Here is a 22,430-nt window from a genome sequence, read left to right as displayed (position 1 = left end):
AGGCTGAGATGAGAGCAGCCATGATCGTATCAAATGGCGGAGCAGGCTCGAGGGGCTGATGGCCTATTCCTGCCCCTTGTCCTTACAAATTAAGAGGGTTATACTTTTAGTACACAGACAAGCAGAGTTGTTACAGTCCATTGGCCCATTCAGCCTATTGTGTCCCTGCTGGTCATTAAACATCTATCTATTCTACTCATGTTTCCCAGCCCTTGGCCTGTGGCCTTGCATGCTATGGCATTTCAGGTGCTTATCTAAATAGTTCTCAAATATAAACTAGTTCCTCCTTCTGTCATTTCACCATAAGTTACATAAAATCTTGTTACCCTAAAATTGCAAAGAAATGCTTCTTCATGACACTGCAGCAGTGCGAGTAGCAGATCCACCATTTACAGTTGGGATCATCAATGGATCCCAAAGAGCAGCTCCCTTCCATGAGGGGGAAAATAATTTTTTATAAACCTTCCTAAAGATTGGAGTGGCCTATAAGGATATTACCTGTAAGAATCTGCTGTGAGAACATAGAACATAGAACATTACAGCGCAGTACAGGCCCTTCGGCCCTCGATGTTGTGCCGACCTGTGAAACCAATCTGAAGCCTATCTAACCTACACTATTCCATTATCATCCACATGTTTATCCAATGACCATTTAAATGCCCTTAAAGTTGGCGAGTCTACTACTTTTGCAGGCAGGGCATTCCATGCCCTTACTACTCTCTGAGTAAAGAACCTACCTCTGACATCTGTCCTATATCTATCACCCTTCAATTTAAAGCTATGTCCCCTCGTGCTAGCCATCACCATCCGAGGAAAAAGGCTCCCACTGTCCACCCTATCTAATCCTCTGATCATCTTGTATGTCTCTTAACCTTCTTCTCTCCAATGAAAACAGCCTCAAGTCCCTCAGCCTTTCCTCATAAGACCTTCCCTCCATACCAGGCAACATCCTGGTAAATCCCCTCTGCACCCTTTCCAATGCTTCCACATCCTTCCTGTAATGCAGTGACCAGAACTGTACGCAATACTCCAAGTGCGGCCGCACCAGAGTTTTGTACAGCTGCAACATGACCTCATGGCTCCGAAACTCAATCCCTCTACCAATAAAACCTATCACACCGTATGCCTTCTTAGCAACCCTACCAACCTGGGTGGCAACTTTCAGTGATCTATGCACATGGACACCGAGATCTTTCTGCTCATCCACACTACCAAGAATCTTACCATTAGCCCAGTACTCTGTATTCCTGTTACTCCTTCCAAAGTGAATCACCTCACACTTTTCCGCATTAAACTCCATTTGCCACCTCTCAGCCCAGCTCTGCAGCTTATCTATGTCCCTCTGTAACCTGCAACATCCTTCCGCACTATCCACAACTCCACCGACTTTGGTGTCATCCGCAAATTTACTAACCCATCCTTCTACGCCCTCATCCAGGTCATTTATAAAAATGACAAACAGCAGTGGCCCCAAAACAGATCCTTGAGGTACACCACTACTAACTGAACTCCAGGATGAACATTTCCCATCAACCACCACCCTCTGTCTTCTTACAGCTATATATATTACAGTATATATTTTTAAAAATTGCTGGGAAAATGAATTGCATCAGATTGAATTTTATTACGTACATGATGCTGAATGGAGCACATGGTTTTATTTCTACTTTCGGGAGGATCTGTGTCTTTCACTTTTGTGCCATTTACTTGGGCCAGCTCTGAGCTGTTCAGTGTTTGATTCCATTTCCAAATTCGTTTAGTGTGTGTCTGCGAGGCAGTGGCCTCGTGGTATTATAATTAGGCTGTTAATCCAGAGACCCAGGTAATGTTCTGGGGACCAGGGTTTAAACCCCACCATTGCAGATTGGGTTATTTGAGTTCAATAAAAATCTGGAATTAATAGTCTGATGATGATCATGAAATCATTGCAGATTGTCAATGAGAGAAACCAGCCTAATTTAATCATGCCCTTGCCATGCTTATCAGGTCTAGCCTACATGTGACTCCAGACCCATAGCAAAGCGGTTGACTCTTAACTGCCCTCTGGGCAATTAGGGATGGGCAATAAATGCTGCCTAGCCACTGACACCCTCATCCTGTTAATGAATTAGAAACAAACACAGGGTATCACACAAGGAGGAGAGGTGTAGTATGACAATAGTCACAAGCAGATTTACCTAGGCATGAGTTCTCAAATATCCCCCCACATTGAAAATACCACTATTTCTAATCCATGGGACTCTATACGTATTAGAAATAATAAATCTCAAATAGGAAAAGCAGTAGGCCTGATTTAAACTGTGTGAGCCAGTTGGTTTTGAATGAGTTAAAGTCAAGTCCACTGTGTCTGCAATTCCTCACCCATTCCTTCCAAAGCCCTCGCTGATTTTTGAACTTTTTTTTGCAATAGGAAACCGCATATTATTTTTTTTCTGTCCGGCTGGAAGATGAATGTGACGCAGGGGATGAGTGTGGGAGCTTACGACTGGTGGGGGCCTGATGTCTGGTATATGACCCACACACTGCCCAATAGTACAGACAGTGAGTAATCAGAGAAGGGCTGTGTGCTGGCAGTTTCCAACCCTGCACAGGAACCGTCGGGACATTTTCCCCATGGAGTCCCTCGCTTTGAAAAGGAGCAGGAGCTGCGGCTGAGCAGACAGCCAGCTTGCATACCGCTGCACCTCACACCCCACTGGGAAATGCTCCCTTTTTAGTTTTATCTGACATGAACTTTGACAAGTCGATAGAGTAGCACTGCCTCTGGACCACTCATTCCATCTTGGAGCTGCACTGCTTCACTTCAGGAGGATATACAGAGAGAGAGAGCATCTGCTGTGCTGCAGACGTCGGGAAAAAAAATGCCTTTCTTCTCTGGCAAATACATAAAAAAGAGAATAGGATTCAGTGGAGGTAAGCCCTTGCTTCTATTGTCCTTTTAAATTTTGTTTGCTTTTATTAGATGGTGAGTCACAGTTTGGAAAAAGAAACGCTAGGTTGATGCCAGATGGCACTGGCATTGTGCAGCTTGTATTGAACTCCTTGAGGGCAGGGGCTGGCATTTCCATTGGCAGGATTAGCAGTCTGTAGATGTTTGCATATTATTTGTGGATGGTTACAGTACATTTGCTACAATTCTGTTTCTACTCCAGAAAATTTATCAGAAAGCAGAAGAATTTTCTTTTTTCTCTCTGGTTCAAGGAAATGACGTGCATGTTTTTAAAGTTGAAAAGTTCCAGCTGGGAAGCTTATGTCCTCATCCAGCTCCTTCTCACCGTGACCCCTCCTCAGTGGACAGCCAACATTCAGTAAAATATCCTCCCAAATCAATATTGACAAGCCTGAAATACTCGGTTTTGGTTCCTGTGTCAAAAATCTATCCCCAAAGTCGTCCAACTCTGTATTTCCCTGGCCGCTGTCTCAGGATAAGCCAATCTTTCTCATAGCTGCAGCAGTCCCAAGCCGATCTTCCATGACTGAAGTCTTCTTACACACACTACTTGAGATCACCCTGTTCTCGCACCAAGTTCTGTTCACCTGTCACCCTTGTGTCCATTGACCTATTTTGATTCCCAGCCTGGCAACAGCTTCATTTTTTAAAAAATTCTCTTCCCAATTTTCAAATCTCACCATTGCCAAATCACTCCACGTCTCTGTAACCTCCCCCAGCTCATCAACCTTTAGAAACCTCTGTACTCCTCCAATTCAGGAAATATCCAGTTTTCAATATCTCGTCTTTGGCGCTATGGCTTCAATTCTTTAAGCCCAAAAGCTCTGGAATGCCCTCCCTAAACCTCCTAACCTTTCTCCTCTCCATAAGGCCTTCTCTAAACCCTACCTCTTTGACTGTCACTTATTTCCGCATTGCCATTGGATTACTGTCTGATCAGTCTTCTATGAAGGGCTTGGGAATGTTGTACATGGCAAGGGTGCTACGTAAATGCACATTGTTGTTTGCACGGTTGTATGGCTAGAACGATGTGGGTCAGTGCTATCCTCTTGTCGATTCTGATGTAGAATTCCGGCACATAGAAAGGTCTTATGTTAATTTTGTGCTCAGAACTAGAATTCAATCAGTCAGATGTTCTCCAGACTGGTTGGGCTGTGTGGGGTGAGGGGGTGGTGTAACCAAAGCTGACATTCAGTGGCTCAACAAATGCACGCGTGTGGATGTCTGGTGAAACCAGGATCAGTTAGTGACACAATTTGAAACAGGAAAACTTACCAAGTGACGTCAGATATGAAGAGCACCAATTTGGACAAGGTACAGGCAGTGCATGATGGAGCCATTGCCCTGTAAGAGGTGGTGCCCTCAGGAGGTGAGAGAGAGAGGCCTAACCCTCCCTCACTACTCCTAAAACTTGAGGCTTGTGTTTGAAACTCACTGGAAAAACTTGACCAGATTCCTGCCAGCTGCTTTCGTTTGTAGGACGTACGGGGCAGGTGTACGCCATTCAGCCCATCAAGTCTGATCTGCTGTACAATTAGATCACGGCTGATTTAATCATCCCCCAGCTTGACTTTCCTGCCTTTTCCCCGTAACCCTCGATTCCCTTGCTGATTAAAAATCTGTTTCTCTCAGCCTCGGATACACTTAAGGTCCCAGCCTCGACAACCCACTGTGGGAAAGAATTCCACAGATTCACTCCCCTCAGAGAGAAGATATTGCTCCTCATCTCGGTCTTAAATGCATGACCCCTGAGATTATGCCACCTGGTGCTAGATTCTCCCATAAGGGTGGACATAGCCTCTCCACATCTACCCTATCCAGTCCCCTCTGAATCTTCTATATTTCAATGAAGTCACTTCTCATTCTAAATTCCAATGAAGCCGAACCCAGACCCCCTCAGAAGAGTGCCCCTCCAGACCTGGTATCAGCCTAACTTATCATGTCTCTGAATACCTGCAACCCACCGCTGTAATAGGTCCCTCATAGCTGGTGGCACCCATATATCCTCAATGGTCATCAGCCAGTATCCACTTTTGTACAGAAACACAAAAGGGTGGCACGGTAGCTCAGTGGTTAGCACTGCTGCCTCACAGCACCAGCAACCCAGGTTCAATTCAACCCTCAGGCAACTGTCTGTGTGGAGTTTGCACATTCTCCCCGTGTCTGCGTAGGTTTCCTCCGGGAGCTCCAGTGGAGGTTAGGTGGCTTGGCCGAAATAAATTGCGCATAGTGTTCAGGGAGGTGTAGATTAGGTGGGTTATAGGCGGGTGGGTCAGGGTGGGATGCTCTGAGGGTCGGTGTGGACTTGTTGGGCTGAAGGGCCTGTTTTCACACTGTAGGGTTTCTATGATGATGAATTCCCTTGGATTGTGAGAGATGAGCAACAAAGCTGCATTTGTAAGGTCACATTAAAAGGAGAACTGTGGAAAGCAATATCCTGCCTCTACATCTACAGAGGCCTCTGGAGACATATCCTGTCTTCAGACTTACATACCACCATAATTTCAGAGATATTAAGGCTACTTCTCTGCACTGCTGCAATTTGTGTAACCAATTCAACTGCTTTTACATTCTCAGAAATCACTGTTTGGACAATTAACAATCCGGCTCTCCATTGACTTCTTCCTTCTTATGCAAGAGCTGTCTGAATTTCATACATCCCCCTTGAGTATCATCAAGAGAGAACATTGCATTGGCAAAAAGTAGGCTTGCTATTATAAGGTGCTTTTTACAACATCTCAAAGCACTTTAAAGGCAATGAATTTCTTTTTGCAGTGCAGCCAGTATTTAATGTTGGAAAAAAGGGCAGTCAATTATTAAGCAATTAAAAAGCGCCCCAGTACAGTCACGTAATCCTGACCAGGAATTATGTTGTGTGGTGTTTATTGCGGTATTATTTACCAAGAGACTAGGGCCTGGATTTTTATGTGGGCTTAGGAAAACACAGTATGCACATGCTGTGCCTCTTGAAATGGACACCCGACCCACATATGACCTGATCCAGAATATTTGACTATACACGTAGGTATTGGGTTCACAGTGAACCTAGCAAGCTACAATGGATTGTGTGACGAAGGTGAGTACAGAGGCAGGCTAGTTAAAACCTAACCTAGGTTCTCCAACACAGTGACCTAGGTCCTAACATGATTTAAACCTGTTAACACACCCCTCATCCCCAAAACATCTGCCTCTGTGCCCCATAGGTCTCCCATACTACATCCATAAACTATTCAACTCTATCCAAGAGACAGGCAACAGCAATGGGGATTGTTTTTAAATTATTGGAAAAAGCTAAACTTTTAATAATCTAATCGAATACTGAATTTCAACACATTGAACATTGGAAAGAAAGACTAATCGCAGTAAATAAACAGAGAAACAAGAAGCTGTATCAAAGGCACATTCTGTTATTGTAGCATCTTAAAACGGGCAATCATTCTTGAAGCAATAAAGCTGCTTAGCTGAAACCAGTATAGCTTTTGAAACTCAGTCAAGCATTCATAATTGTCACAGCTGCCAAAACAAAAGGGTGCCTGAAGCTAACAGATGGTGTCCGATTTCCATTTTAAAGCACAGCACATATATGGAGGGAAGCTGGTGCCAAGATTATTTTCAATTTTAAAGAGCAGGGTTTATTTTAAGCAACCAGAACTATCAGTCAATTTAAATCATAATACAAAACATGACAGCAGAGGCCAGCAGAAACTTTAAAAGAAAATTTTAAAATGCATTATGTCACTTCTGGCAGCTGTAAAAATTGACAATGATTGCACAATGTAAGAGTCAGCTTAGTGTAGAACAGATTTCTACGGTGAAACACTGCATGAAAAGCATATCTGCGTTATGGTGCAACATCTAATAATGACAATTCAAAGAGTCAAAGAGCTTTGCACTTGCCTGTCAATTTGGCTGCGACCCCTAGCAGTCTTCCCCAGTGGTCATGACCTCTCAGAAGAGATATGTTTTGAAAAGCCTCCATCACAAAAGTGGTGTGTGGGAGGAAACACAGTTTTCCTGCAGTCCTCATCATGAAGACCTTGGAAGAGATTTTCTGCATTTTGCACAGCAGGTCTCCCCAACCCTTAAAGAAAGCCCACAAGGTAATGGGACAGATCATGAGGTCAAAAGAAAATCATTTCCCTGAGAGAAATAAGTGTAGCATTTTGTTCCCAGGTTCCCATTTTTGTTTGGAGACAAATATCCAGCTCCAGGGTAAACCACACCGCTCACCACTGACCCCACCCCTGCTCTTCTTTAAAACAGTGCCACAGAATCTAGTTGTATCCGTCTGAGCATGGCACCTTCAACAGTGCAGCACTCCTTCGCTACTGCAGGGGGCTTGTAGCCATGACTGTTTTACTCTAGAATGGGACATGCATCCAGAATCGAGGGTGCTCCAGACTAAGAACAAGAAAGGTCAAACCCCACTCTGGCAGTTTTCAGAATATGAATTAAGATTGAAATGCAAGTTGGAAATAAAAACATTGGTATCTGAATTTGTCAAGTTGTTGTAAAAGCGCAGCTGATTTTACTCATTGTTCTTTGAGTGGGAGGACACTACCCTCAACCTGGTCTGGATGATCCATAACTCCATCTCACTCCAATGTGGCTGCTTCTGAAGTGACCCAGCATGTTGCACAGCAGCAGAACTAATGATACAGTCAGAATTAATTTCTTTCCCAATACCAGACACTACCTCAACAAGCAGAAACAAAGTCTCAGTATTAATTATATGACTGCAGTACATGGCACTCCGTGTTATACTATACAGGGGAACTCTATGTCAATAAGCATGACTGCTAAACTTTAAAGACTTTGGTGTTATTGTTTCTCAGAGGTGACGTTAAATGTATTTCAGGTCAGAGGTCTTCACACATAACTACATTTTTTCAACTGAGCTCCACATACAGGCTCTCTTTCAATATGGACTTAATTTAGCTTTTCTTTGTTATACTCTGTCCTTTATGTCTTCCTAGTCTTTATTTCAGCATTCCAGCATCTGCAGAATTTTGTGCTTGTACTCTGTCCAATGCCTGAAGCAGATTACTTACATTGTCAGTACAGTAAAATATCTCACTTACAGCTCCTCGCTTATGGAATCAGCAGAGAACACCACCTGGAATATTTGAGCTCCAGAACTAGTCACATATGATGAACTCACAGCACAAAAACAGATCATGCTGCCTAACAGGTGTGTGCTCCATGCATACAATATATCTTTCTGTTCCTTTCTCCTCTGGGTACTTTTCTGCATTTCCCATAAAAACATCTACACTATTCACCTGTTCCATGTGCTGGAGCATACAACATTGTCACAATTCTTTGCATAAAGTTGCTCCTGAATTAGTCAATGGATTTGTTGATGACCACCTTGTATTGATGACCCCTAGTTTTGACCTCTCCCAAAAGGGGGAACATTGCCACATCTATTGTTGTGAAACTTGAAAGGGTTCAGAAAAGATTTACAAGGATGTTGCCAGGGTTGGAAGGTTTGAGTCGTAGGAGAGGTTGAATAGTCTGGGGCTATCTTCCCTGGACTGTCAAAGGCTGAGGGGTGACCTTGTAGAGGTTTATAAAATCACTAGGAGCATGGATAGGGTAAATAGACATGATCTTTTCTCCAGGGTAGAGGAGTCCAAAACAAGAGTGCATAGGTTTAAGGTGAGAGGGGAAAGATATAAAAGGGACCTAAGGGGCAACTTTTTCACACAGAGAGTGGTGCGTGTATGGAATGAGCTGCCAGAGGAAGTGGTGGAGACTGGTAAAATTACAACATTTAAAAGGGATCTGGATGGGTATATGAATAGGAGGGGTTTAGAGGGATACGGGCCAAATGCTGGCAAATGGCACTAGATTAATTCAGGATATCTGGTCGGCATGAACAAGTTGGACTGAAGGGTCTGTTTCCGTGCTGTACATCTGTATGACTGTCTGACTCTACCCCATGAAACCCTAGCATAACTTTTAAAAGCCTATTAGGTTACCTTTACGTGTTGTTCTTCTTATAGGAGATGATCCCAAACTGTTTCTCCTTCCAAAAAGTTCCATCCATTATTCAAAACCACGCAGAGGCTTATTTAGGACCTTCACAATGGATAGAACTAATAGTTTCAGTCCTTCCTCCTTGGATCATGGGACTTTGCTCGGTACCAAGAAGTACCATGCAAGTTTGAGTATCATCCTTAAACTGTTAAACAGTCACATGAAGTTTTGCTGAGTGTAATGATTGAAACCAGGGCCAAGTGGGTCTCATTGACTAGGAGATCCCTGATTGGGGTTGTTAACTTGGGCCAATCAGGGAGCTCAGGCTGACAGATATAAACAGAAGTGTCAGGGAGTCACCTCACTCTAGGCACTGGCTCTGAGCTGGCCATTCAGAGCTCGTGTAAAAACTACATGTAAATAAAGAGTGATTGGTGACAGGATACCAGCCTTTGTGCCGTTATTTCACTGACAATACAGGAGAAGACATTCAAAAGAGGCTTTCCACCCTTCATTGCGGAAGAAATTTTGAGCTATGGATATGTGGTCAATCCAGGTTCTCAAGAGAATTGGCTACCACTAACTTGTTATATATTTTGTTAAATATGCACAAGTAAATTAGGGTCGTGATATTTGCAATTAAGATGAAAATTGAGGTCAAAAGTTCAAAAATGAACTTCAACAGAAAGGTAACAAGAGGTTTGTTCTTTTAAAATTTTTAATCAAAGCTCTTTTGCACACATGAAAGAGAATTCAATTATGGATTTAATTGTTGGGGGAAAGAAAATCCCCGCATTATATATTTAATTCACAAGAGCCTAATCCCAATAATAAGCTTCAAACATCTAAACTACTGAAACCAAAACCAAATACGTTTCAAAGCATTTAAAACTGGCACAATCTTCAAAAAAAAATTATTTGGCAACCCATTGCTGTTTAGCTCCCAAGAATTGCAAAAGTTGCTGTAAATTTTGCATCGTAAACATGTCCTTTTGTTACTTTCATGTCATGTTATCTTGCCAAAAATGTCCCGCTTTTACTTCTCACCCCTCCCCATGTCATCCTTTAATAAGTAAAACAGTGGGTTAAAGCAGTCCTGTACATGAGAATGTTTGTTGGCAGGCACCCTATTAGTCAGAACTCTGATTCATCCTGCACAGTTCATTCAGAAATGACTGGAAATGGAGGTTGATGATTAGGCATCTATATATATACGTCCTGTATCTATAAGTAGGAAGTGAAAACTTTTCTCATGGCACGAGCTTCTGATTCATTTCTGACCTCTGCAGATGTGATTGAATGTATAAATTTGATCTCTGCCACTGTACAAAGGATCAGATTAAGGAGACCATCAGACAAATGAAACTGTTCTATCCCTCCAACTCCAAGAGACAGGAAAAGCAGATTGGACAGGAATTTATTGCAATAATCAACATGTGTTGTGTTCCAGTTATGCCACCTCTGATCACAGAGGGAGTTTCCTCCCAGTAGGAAGGCAAAGCAATCGAGGGGGAGAATTTTGGATCCAGATCAAGAGTCTCATTGGGAATACAAGTCTAGCCTCTCGAAGCAAGAGTTCTTTATTTCTTTTCCCGTGCCCAGTGAGCTGAGACAGAGTGGGCTGGCACGGTGGCTCAGTGGTTAGCATTGCCGCCAGTCAGCTCCAGGGACCCGGGTTCGATTGCAGCCTCGGGTGACTGTCCAAACTCCACACGGATAATCACCCTGTGTCTGCGTGAGTTTCATCTGGGTGCTCCAGTTTCCTCCCACAATCCAAAGATGTGCATGTCAGATGGACTGCCCATGCTAAATTGCTCTATAGTGTCCAGGAATGTGCAGACTAAGTGGGTTAGCTGTGGCAAATGCAAGGTTACAAGGATAGGGGGGTGGCGGGGTATTGGGTCTGCTCTTTGGAGGTCGGTGTGGACTCGATGGGCTGAATAGCCTGCATCCAATCTGTAGGGATTCTTTCAAAAAAAGGCTGAAGCCATAAGCTTATTGCTTGTTTCCACAACTCGTTTATCCTGGAACTGGGCACCAGTCTGTCGCCAGAGGCCGTGGTTTGTGGAACACCGCACATCTAACCTCTCTGACCAGGAGACTCTCCTGATCTTGCCCACCTGCCATTGGCATATTGGAAGGATTTCATTTGGCCACCTTATGAACACACTTTCCATGATTCCTACGTCCTGAGCTTTGAGATGTCTGGCTCAGAGGCTTGGACGCTACCTACTTTGCCAAAGATCTTCGGAGCAAGAATCACAGATAATCAAAGATGTGTACTTCCCTTTATGAAGAGTACGCCGTTTGCTAATTTTAATACATCGGGAGCAGGATAGGCCAACATTGCTGGTGCCAATTCAGTAAAATCTATTAATAAAAAGGGAACATGCAGTCTGGAAGACCATCATCCTGAAATGTTAAGACAATTCTGTCTCTACATTTGGTGTTGAATAGTTTCAGCTCTCTCTGTTTATATGCCAGCTTTCCAGTATCCACAGTGTTATGTGTCCGCACAGCCTAACATGGGCCTCATAAAGACAGTAAAACAAAATCAGTTATTGTTGGGTGCCTCAGGCAGAAGTTACATGTTATTCATGTGGAGTCAGGCAACTTAGTTGCAGTTCAGAGAAACCCTCTGGTATTACAGTAGCCAAATTCCTGGGTGGGCTGTGTGTAGATTCTGTCATCTGTTTACACGAGTAATGTAACTAAAATACGTCAGTAATAAGGGAAGAAAATATTCCTCCTTGACACATTTTAGATTTAATGTAGCTCCATCTTAGGTCACATCGCCACGCTGGGTTTTCTCTGTAAACCACCCTGAGCGTGGGTTCTGTGAAACATTGAATACCATTTCTATAGCTGGGCTCTAAGAGGCATCATTCATGACTGAGAGAGGGGCTGAATGTTTTCCGATGCCTGGATTTTACTCACACTTGTGTGGAACTCATTTTGGCTTGGTGCCACAGTGTAAAGCAGATGCAACGAGACATTCCCTGCCCATTCTATATTTCTCCCCAATTTATTACTCTATGATAAACTTGAACAAGGATTAATTAGGCCCCTTCACCAATCACAACAATGTAGTTGCTTCATTGTTATGTTCAAGATGCATTTATCCTCTTCATATTCTGAAAAGATTATGCAGAAAATAACCTGAGATTAATTTTGACTTTGACCACAGGAGGGATAACAGTTGGTTGAGGGGAGAGGAATAGTCCACAATTGTATGGTTTAAATTCTCATCCCAAGTTTCAATGAAGCACACACATCCCCTCTGACTGTCTGACCCATGTCTAGTCCTGGTCTGCTGCCAATAGCTGATAACTGTTAGAAGGAAATGTCTCAGGCAATGAACAAGACAAGCACATCAGTACTTTGGGCTGGTAGGTAGCTAATATTATTCATACCACACAAATGACAACTAATGACCATCTCTGGCCAGAAAAATTTTAACAATCTCCCTTAACATTCAATGGCATTGCCGTCATTGAATCCCCAACTATCAGTGTTCTAATGTTACCATTGGCCAGATACTGAATTGGACCAACCCTATAAATACTGTGATCAGGTCAGAGACTGGTAACTCTGAAGCAATTAACTCTCCAAAACGGTGTCTGGCTCAGAGGCTTGGACACTACCCACTGTGCCAAAGATGTCCAGATTGAGAATCGCAGACAATCAAAGATGTGAACTTACAGAGATGAGTAATTAGCTTCACTCACCAAAAATGTCTACCTATCTACAGGGCATAATCAGGAGTGTGAAGGAATGGTCTCCACTTCCCTGGATGACCACAACTCCAACTCCACTCCAGAATTTAACACCATCCAGGAATATACAGGCATATAAAGGAGGTCATCCAGCCCATTGAGCCTGCCTGATCTATCCTTGGACCAACATTCCCAACCGCCCCCAATAACCTTTCACCCCCTTGTTAACAAGAATCCATCTACCTCAGCCTTCAAAATGTTTAAGGACTCTGCTTCAAACACCCTCTCAGGAAGACTCCTGACCATCAGCCAACATACTTCGCCTAATTTCTGTTTACATTTTTATACAGTGAGCCCTGGTTGTAGAGGAAAATCCTGTCCACATCTACCCTGTCAAGATCCCACAGGATCTTAAATAAAAACCAACAGAAGTGCGGCTGCTGGAAATCAGAAACAAAAACCGAAATTGCTAGAAAAGCTCAGCAGGTCTGGCAGCATCTATGGAGAGAAATCAGAGTTAACGTTTTGGGTCCGGTGACCCTTCCTCAGAACCCAGTAACCTTATCAACTGCCTCTGGCAAATTCACACCCTTCGATAGATACTGTGCACAGTACTCCAGATGTGGTCTCACCATTGCCCTTTATAACAGATGCATAACCTTCTTGCTTTTGTATTCAATGATAAGTGATAAGAACTTGCTGTTCTTTCAGCTTTCCTATTACTTGCCAGACAAAGCATCATTTTAATAAGCGGAGTACTGCAGATGCTGGAGAGCTACAATAAAGCAAACAGCCAGATAAACCCAACAGGTCTGGCAACATCTGTGGAGAAGACAACAGAATTTGAGTCTAATATGACTCTTCTGTGAGAAAATGGCCTTTCTGATTGGCAGCCCATCCACCTTCACCAACATTCACTCTCTTCACCATTAATGGATGAAGAGAAAAGGGGGGAAAGTGGTGTCAGTAAGATCAGCCACCATTTAATTGAATGGCAGGGCAGGTTCAAGGGCCTGAATGGCCTACTCAGCTCCTATTTGTTATATTCTGTTCTATACTCTGTTGTGATTGCATTGTCTGAAGTCAATTTTCACATTATACATGAAGATCACAGAATCCCTACAGTGTGGAAGCAGGCCATTTGGCCCATCGAGTCCACACCAACACTCCGAAGGGTATCCCACCCAGATGCACCCCAACCCCATAACCCTGCATTTCCCAACAGCAAGAAGCAGGGAAGCCTTATAATTTAGTGGCATCGCTATCAAGCTATGTTGTGGGTTTTAACTCATACAGTTGACATGGCAATGTGACAGGAAATGCACTGGTGCTCCTAACTACACAGCTGCACCCAAGTCAAAACTATTTTACTACCAATGACCCCATATGTTATTTTGCACTTTAGATCTACATGTGCTCATTTCCTGTAGGTCAGCTGAATCTTACTGTAGTGGAAGTGTCCAGCCCAACATTAGTAGGTAGGATGGTGGCAGAGTGACAGCAATATGGGCAGGACAAGGAGTAAGAAAGTTGGGAATAATACATTGGGAAACTGTTATGGAAATCAAAAGTATCAAAATATGGGCTCAAGAGACAACTAATGGGAGAGGCAAAAGGATAGAGTGATTGGGTAAGAAGGTAGATAGATGTTCAGCTATTAAAAGAGGATTGATTCATTGTGTTTCAGGGACGAATCCCTGATCCAAATGACCTTGAATATACAACAACATAGAATCATTAAAAATAATTGTGCTCTTGTCCAACTTGGTGCTGTATTTCTGTCATTAATGAAGTTGAGCAACTCCATCAAAATAAAATAATGATAATAATCCTTATCACTGTGATTGCCACTAGATGGATCTTGATGCCTGTGATTAAGATTCAATGTGGAAGATGCAAATAAAACTCTGGGTGCAGCTGAAAATGGTTTCCCCAAACTACTGTTTTCTGAAGTTTCAATTTGAAAGCAAGTCCGATAGCATTAGTGTTGATTAACTCCAGTTAGGACAATAATTGTTCTCATCGACAGAGACTGTCAACTCAATGACTGGAACTCTGAGCTACCCCACAACCTATAACTCTGTGACCCCTTAACCATCCCGTCTTGTTTTAATGTTTAGAAGATAGTTTCTTGCTAAAGTCCTACAATGTGGTTCCTCTCACTGGGCGTTCGCTGAGTATTGACAATGACACAGCCCTTGTCCAGGGATGTATTAGTTTTCCATGAAATTGTCATTAATGTCCTGAGCACAGGGAAGGAGTATATTGACAATTGCAGCCATGCGGAAATACAGGCAGACAGGAGGTTTGTACATCAATACTGTGGAAATGTCCTCTGGAGCCTATGGAAATAAAGGACTTCCGATGGGATTTCCTCTTAAATGATCAGCAGCTTCTTAGCTACCAGTCTGAGAAATACAACATTGCTGTTGAAAATGTAACTACTGCCAGGTGTAGTCATCCATGTCTCCAACTTTGTTTTTCAATGTAAATTTACTGTACATTTCACTGAGTCTAATCTTCACTTATCCAGCGCCTTAAAGAAAAAAGATACATTTAAACACACTTACTTCCTGGGATAGGAATTGGTCACGGTGCATACATAGTCTCACATAGGCACCATTTGGGCTCCACCAATGCAGATGCGATGGGCCAAAGTGACTGTTTTCCATGCTGTAGACCTCTGCGATTCTTTTGTAAAATCACCATTTACGGAATTTTTGAGGAATGTAACTCCTGTGGACTGCAGGGCTTTACTGTTCATTCATTTGGTTGAAGGAGGAAGAAAGGTGATATTTATACAGCACCTCGTTACATTGTCAGGATCTTCTGGGTGATTTTTGAAGCGTGTTCACAATTCTTATGTCGGTCAGTTGAGCAAACAGCTGGCACTCTGTGAGGGCCGACCAAGAGGAAATGAAATAATATTCTCTGCTCGATGGACAACTATAATAGCTGCTCTCTTTAATATAGGAACACATATTACATTAACTTGATGTGGAGGTGTGGGGTTTGGACTGGAGTGGCCAAAGTCAGAAATCGCATGACACCAAGGTTATAATCCGATACGGTAAACCTGATGAAGGAGCAGTGCTTTGAAAGCTTGTGATTTCAAATAACCTGTTGGGCTGTAACCTGGTGTCATGTGACTCCTGACCACATTAACTTGCACAGGTATATCTTGGAATGTGGCTCTGGGTAGATTGACTCCACAATCTTCTACCAAAGAAGCGAAGGTGCTCCTAACCAAATCAAACTGACACTTCAAGTGGCTAAGTAATTAAGACTAATGTCATGGCCCTGTGAAAATGGGACAGCTTTTGTTTTCCCCTTCAATAACAAGCAGGAACGTGTAAATGATCCCCTTAAGGCATATAGGAAGGATGTCATACTTTTCCCTTTCAAAATCTGAAGTATTCTTCCAAAAGCGTAAAGTCACCACGGTTTTACTGGACCATAAGACTGCTCTCTCATTAGAGAGAGATGACTAGTGGTGGTTTAACCTGAGGGTCACCACGCCTCAGGCAAGGGGATAGGTTGAGAAGGAGAGTCCTTCATGGTAACCTCAGCCAGTGCGGGAACTGAACCCACACTGTTGCCGTTCTTCTGCTGCTGAACTCTTGACTTTTGATGAACTCCACTTAGCATTCAAGTCAAATTTTTCCCAGAGCTGTTGTCCTGGTTGAAGGTAGTTGGAGACTGTTAGAATGGATCCTAAAATGAGTCAATTTCAGCCAATAAATTTAACATTGGACACTTTAAGGGCATTAATTGTAACCAGGAAATCTGTCAAAATCTTGCTGATGGAGGCATCAACCTGATGTGTAGTGTTTCTCTTACTTCCCTTTATTTCCAATCTTCACCTCTACTCTTGAGTTCACTTATTGCGGCTGGCAGGTCATTTGCTAAAATGGTCATTCTCTGTGTATGTCCTGGCATTGAATCTCCTTAATCTGAGGAGAGCTAAGTCTGATACTATCCCCCAGCATTTTCACTGTTGTGGCAACAAGTCATCCGATACAGACATGATGGCCTGAATGGCCTCCTTCCTTACTGCAAATTTCTATAATCTGTGATATGGGATAATGATTTTTTTTGTTTTGTTCTGTAGCAGAAGAGCCCTGAGACCAAGAGGCTTCTTATTATTAAAGTGACAGAGAACCACAAAGCTCACCCAGATCAGGGCTCAAGCTCATTAGAAGCCTTTATTAAAGAGTACATTTATTCCTGAGCCATCTGGGAGAGATTTTCTTCATACATTTCCAATCGAATGTTAAGCCATCATCTCACTGTGTAGAGAAAACAAAAATGCTGGAAATCACAGCAGGTCAGGCAGCATCCATGGAGAGAGAGCAAGCTAACATTTCTAGTCTAGATGACTCTTCATCAGAGCTTGCTGTCTCTTCACAGATGCTGCCTGACCTGCTGTGATTTCCAGCATTTTTTTTGTTGGTACCAATTCCAACATCTGCAGTAATTTGTTCCTAAAATCTGTGTGGAGCTGCTTTTTAGGTACCTATGTCAACAAAATTGTATCTTAGTAAACCCCTCCATGACATTCACCTGTCTTTTGACCTTGAAGTTCCAGGGATATTCATATACAATATCTGTTCCCTCTGCGGACTCTAGATAGGAACGGAACATTACTGTTTGTGAATTTGGGCTATTGGAAAACTGAATGTCATTCCACGATCAAAAATTGCGCTCTTCACTGGCCAATTTATTGAACGTTTTGCTTGGAGTAGCAGAGACATGTCGATGAGATCGAATTCAGTGACTGCACTTGTGCAACTGCTGATTCATGACCCCGATTTATCCCAGCAGTTTCACGTGTTGTTTCTGAGTGACGGAGGTTCAGTTTCACCTGTGTCTATACTGTCAGTGACGACTTTCCAAAAAAAATGCCCTGTCAGATTCGTGTGACTTTGTGACGAGACGGAAGAGGGTTAAGTAAAGTTTTGAGACCCGAGGTAATGTGTCTCTGAATTTATTGTTTGTGTTCTCAACTTTGGCATTAACAAATTGTGCCACTAACTAAAATTGCCAGTCTGGTTAAAAACTCCTTGAAAGTTGTCTGTATAATTATTGGTGACCCTGCAACCACACAATGACTTTTAGTCTGCACTATTGCCAAAGTAAATGAAAAATCTTAAGTAGCACAGTGTGCTATGTTTTGGTTTGATTTACTAGGCAACCACATTCTGTATAACAGTTTTCTGAGCTCTGTCTAATTCTCTAATGTTTGCTAGAAGCTGGAGGCCTATGGCAGTGGGATATTTATAGTAGGTAATGCGTAAGTGTGTGTCCTTCAGGCTCCCATCCAGCTGAACGGAGGTATGGGTGAAAGTGACATGGGATCAGAACGTGGAAAAAGCAATGTAATTGTAATCAACTGGTATGCGAAATGTACTATTGCAGAGTAAATGTTTGGAGTATCCTGATATGTAGGTAGCAATCATTAAGTTTAGCCTTTTGAGCTCTGCAATACTCTGTTTACTGCTGTATTAAGGAACTCTGACCAACTCTATGAATCTAAATGCTGCAATCAGAGATTGGGTGTCAGAACTGAGGTTGTAGAGCTTGACTGCGGTTCAAACGGCCTCACCAGTTTAGAGATTGGGAGCATTGCCAGTAAATGCTGAAAATGTTTCTTATTGGAGCACCACCCCAAGGGTGGCCCAGAGAGTAGGCCTACCACTGCATTTGGCTTGGGGCTGGTAGGTCTTGGCATTCAATGTGATTTATAGACTTTGCCGCTCACAAATAATAAGCATAATCGCTGATCCGGCCCCATAACCTCTTCCATATTTCCAATCAGCTCTAGATAATTAACTGTTTCGCCAAATGGACTCTTCATGGCCACAAAGCAACCCCATTGGAAGGCCTGACTTTAGCCCCTGTATCCTGGTCAGATCAGGGATCCCAGTCCAATACCACATTGTTAGAATTGGCCAATGGTGATGAAGAGATAGATGACTGATTGTACCTTAACCTGGGATGTCCAGAAGGTGGAGGGAACCTCTTTGTCTTCATTTCATTTTCGCCCCTCCTCATCCCTTTCAGTCAACCTTTTAATGATTCAACCTCAGTGTAGAGTCTTACTGACTCTCCATTTCCAAGCATGAGGACACCCCTTTTAACATTGAATTCAGGTGCCTCCTGGTAGGTTAGGCGTCTGTCATGTTCTCGTCACTTCTTCGAGAGGAATGCAATCAGAATTGTGACAACTCAAATTGTTGATTCTCCTTTGTTTTTGTTCTAGGGGGTGCTGGGGATCGGGACCGGGATCGGATGGCTGTCAATCATGAAGCATTCCTTCTTATGGCAAATTCTCAGAATGACATGGAAGATTGGGTGAAAGCCATTAGGCGAGTGATATGGGCTCCATTTGGTGGAGGTACTCCAATACATCTGTACTCTGAACCAATATTAGATGCAACTGACTGCACTCAGCTCACTCTAGGACCCACCTCCAGCCAGGAGGGCAGCTCTGGGAGCCACATTCTCCAGAGTTACCCCCACTTTACCGTCCCAGTACCTCATATGGGGTAGTTCCCGCATAGTGACATCCAGCTATGGTCCCACATGTGGCCTGTTTATGTACTGGAGGAATGCAGCAGGCCAGGCAGCATCAGAGGAGCAGGAAAGTTGACGTTTCGGGTCAGGAACCTTCTTCAGAATTTTCTAATTTTCTGAAGAAGGCTCCAGACCTGAAACATCAGCTTTCCTGCTCCTCTGATGCTGCCTGGCCTGCTGTGTTCCTCCAGCTCCACATTGTGTTATCTCTGACTCCAGTATCAGCAGTTCTTTCTATCTCTGTCTATGTACTGAATTGGTTTAGAAAAAAGCAGAGCTCCCTTAATAAAGGCAACTATTTTTAAACAAATTTTTTAGTCAAAATTGGGATTGACTTCTTAAACTAAGGAAATCCAAGTCCCAACATAATTCTTATAAGACCCATTCTACAGTGAGCAGGGGGCAGTTATGTTTAGAACTATTATCAGCTTCTTCCGAATAGACTGAGATTAAACAAACATTAAATCCATCTCCGTAACATTACCCAACTTTGTCCCCACTTAGCTTGCTGTTGAAACACTCATGCATTCCTTGCTTCTAGACTTAACTATTCCAACACACTCCTAACTAATCTCCCGCATTCCATCCACTCTAAACTTGAAGTCATCCAAAAAACTCTACCATCTGTCTCTTAACTTGCACCAAGTCCCATCCATTGATCACTTATGCTGGTTCCTGATCAGGAAACGTTTTGATTGCTATTTCATCCTTGTTCTCACCTGTCAAAGTCCCTGGCACCTAGTCCAACTCCACAATCCTCTGACATATTGAGACTCAAAATTTTTCTGACCTGTTGTGCATCCTTGACTTCAATGGTTCCACCGCTGGTGTCTGCACCTTACGTTATCAAGGTCCTACGCTCCAGAAATCCTTTCCATTTCTCAGTTCACGTTTGAGGCGCCCTTTAAAACTGACCTCTTCAATGAAATTATTGTTATTTAACCTAAAGATCTTGTTGTATGGCTCTGTGTCTGTTGTATTTTGTTCTTTGTGATGTTTTATGATGTTAAAGGTGCTATACAACTTAATTTGTTGTTGTAGTAGTAGACTGTGCATTGTTACTCTAGTTACTGATATCTCATATGTGAATGTAAGGCTTTTTATATGTTCCCTACTTTTAAACATCCCTTTTTATGGAAAAGAAATGTCTTCAGAGCTGAATGTCATTTATCATAACATTGCCATCTTGAGATGCTGTATATTAACTGGAAGGAAATGCATGCGTTTGTGGAAGCTTTTTATTTAAAAGTCTATCATTGAGTCCACAGAGGTCACTGTCATTATCTTCTCAATAATCACTGCTCTTGGCTGTTTAGTGCCAAATTTTAGATCATGGGCCATTCTCCAGTAGGAATTGAATTGCAAAGGGCTTGCATCCTGTCCTCGGGGAACACTAGGAGTTTTCATTGGTGAAACTTCTGTCTATGTCTAATCTGCATGGATACATCAAATTAAAAGGAAGCTCTGTGGAGAGAAATCAGAGTTAAGGTTTCGGGTCGAGTGACCCTTCCTGTGTGTGGAGGAAGGTCATTCGACCCGAAACGTTAACTCTGATTTCTCACCGCAGAAGCTGCCAGAGCTGCTGAGCTTTTCCAGCAATTTCTATTTTTGTTTATGATTTACAGCATCCGCAGTTCTTTCAGTTTTTACTCAATGGAAGCTCTGTTCACTCAATAAGCCTCTCTATCATTTTGTTAACTCCCCAGATGTCATTGAATTAACAATAGGAAAAGGTTCTATGGCTAACGACGTGGTGGAAATGTTGAACTCTTTCAGCTGTTTCTCGTGCCCCATTCAGTCAATATCAGAGTGAAATTTCAGTTGTCCAGATCAAGGAAAAGTGTGCCTATCCTCAGCTTGCCCTCTGTATCTGAAGCAAGCAATGCAAGTTGTTTTTATTTGGCTGTTCTGTCTTTTTTTTTGCCTTTTCATGAAACTTATGCAGTCTCAGACCAAGGAGGGTTTTGATTCTTTATATCATTAGTGAAAATCACACTCATTGCTTCCTTAAAATTGTAACAAGCTGAGGCAACATTAATACACTAACATAGGGCCAAACAGCACCACCTTAAAATCATAATCCATAAACAACTCGATACATCAGGTATGCTCCGAGTTTCAATGAGGTCATGACTGATCTAATTAATTCCTTCACTAATTAGAAATTTGCCTATTTCAGTCTTGAATACACTTAATGACCCAAACTCAACAGTCCTCTCTGGTGAAGAATTCTACAGATTCACTACTGACGAAATTCCTCCTCATCTCTGTCTTAAATGTGTGACATCTTATTCTGAGATTAAGTCCTCAGGTCCTGCATTCTCCTACAAGGGGAAACACACTTGTCCAGGGCAGTTAGAGCAGACAATAGATACTGACCTCATCAGAAATACCCACATTTCCACAACAAATGTAAAAGAAAATACATGCTCTTGAATCACACCACTGGATGATATTGGACCTGAATATTCCTGCATTAAAATTGACCCGAAATGAATCAAATAGAATCCCTACAGTGTGGGATCAGGCCATTCAGCACATCAAGTCCACACTGACCCTCCAAAGAGTGTCCCACCTACCCCCCCTACCCTCCCTACCCTGTAACCCTGCAACCCTGCATTTCCTATGGCTAACCCACCTAGCCTACACAACTTAGCATGGCCAATCCACCTAGCCTGCACAACTTAGCATGGCCAATCCACCGAGCCTGCACAACTTAGCATGGCCAGTCCACCTCACCTACACACCTTGGACTGCAGGAGGAAACTGGAGCACACCCACAGAGAGAGAATGCGCAAACTCCACACAGACAGCCACCCAAGGGTGGAATCGCACCCAGGTCCCTGGTTTTGTGAGGCAGCAGTGCTAACCACTGTGCCACCTGATATTCTGTTAGTAACAATCATGCAAACCAAAACTCAATAGATATTAATCAAAGCTCTTGGAAGTGTTTAGTGAGCCATTGTGTGTTAACATAGAATCCCTACAGTCTGGAAACAGGCCTTTTGGCCCAACAAGTCCCTCAGAGCATCCCACCCAGACCCATCCCCCTATTCTACACATCACTGACACCTATGGGCAATTTACCATGGCCTATCCAGTATATCTTTGGACTGTGGGAGGAAACCAGAGCACCCAAAGGAAACCCATGTAGATACAGGTAGAACATGCAAACTCCACACAGACAGTCACCCAAGGGTGGAATT

The 22,430-nt window shown here is 42.9% G+C and overlaps 1 protein-coding gene across 1 annotated transcript in view; it reads left to right on the top strand.

The window, feature by feature from the left end:
- LOC109921178 (rho GTPase-activating protein 22-like) overlaps positions 1-22,430 on the top strand; it is a 286,087-nt gene that overhangs the window by 213,206 nt on the left and 50,451 nt on the right. Inside the window, exon 3 of the mRNA XM_048616436.1 lies at positions 18,911-19,045. Within this exon, the coding sequence (XP_048472393.1) occupies positions 18,911-19,045 (135 nt within the window). The remainder of the gene's footprint in view (positions 1-18,910; positions 19,046-22,430) is intronic.

This window comes from Rhincodon typus, chromosome 34, assembly GCF_021869965.1.
Source record: "Rhincodon typus isolate 14 chromosome 34, sRhiTyp1.1, whole genome shotgun sequence".
Taxonomy (NCBI): domain Eukaryota; kingdom Metazoa; phylum Chordata; class Chondrichthyes; order Orectolobiformes; family Rhincodontidae; genus Rhincodon; species Rhincodon typus.
Note: the sequence above shows the minus strand (reverse complement) of the source record. Positions and strands in the feature narration are given on the sequence as shown.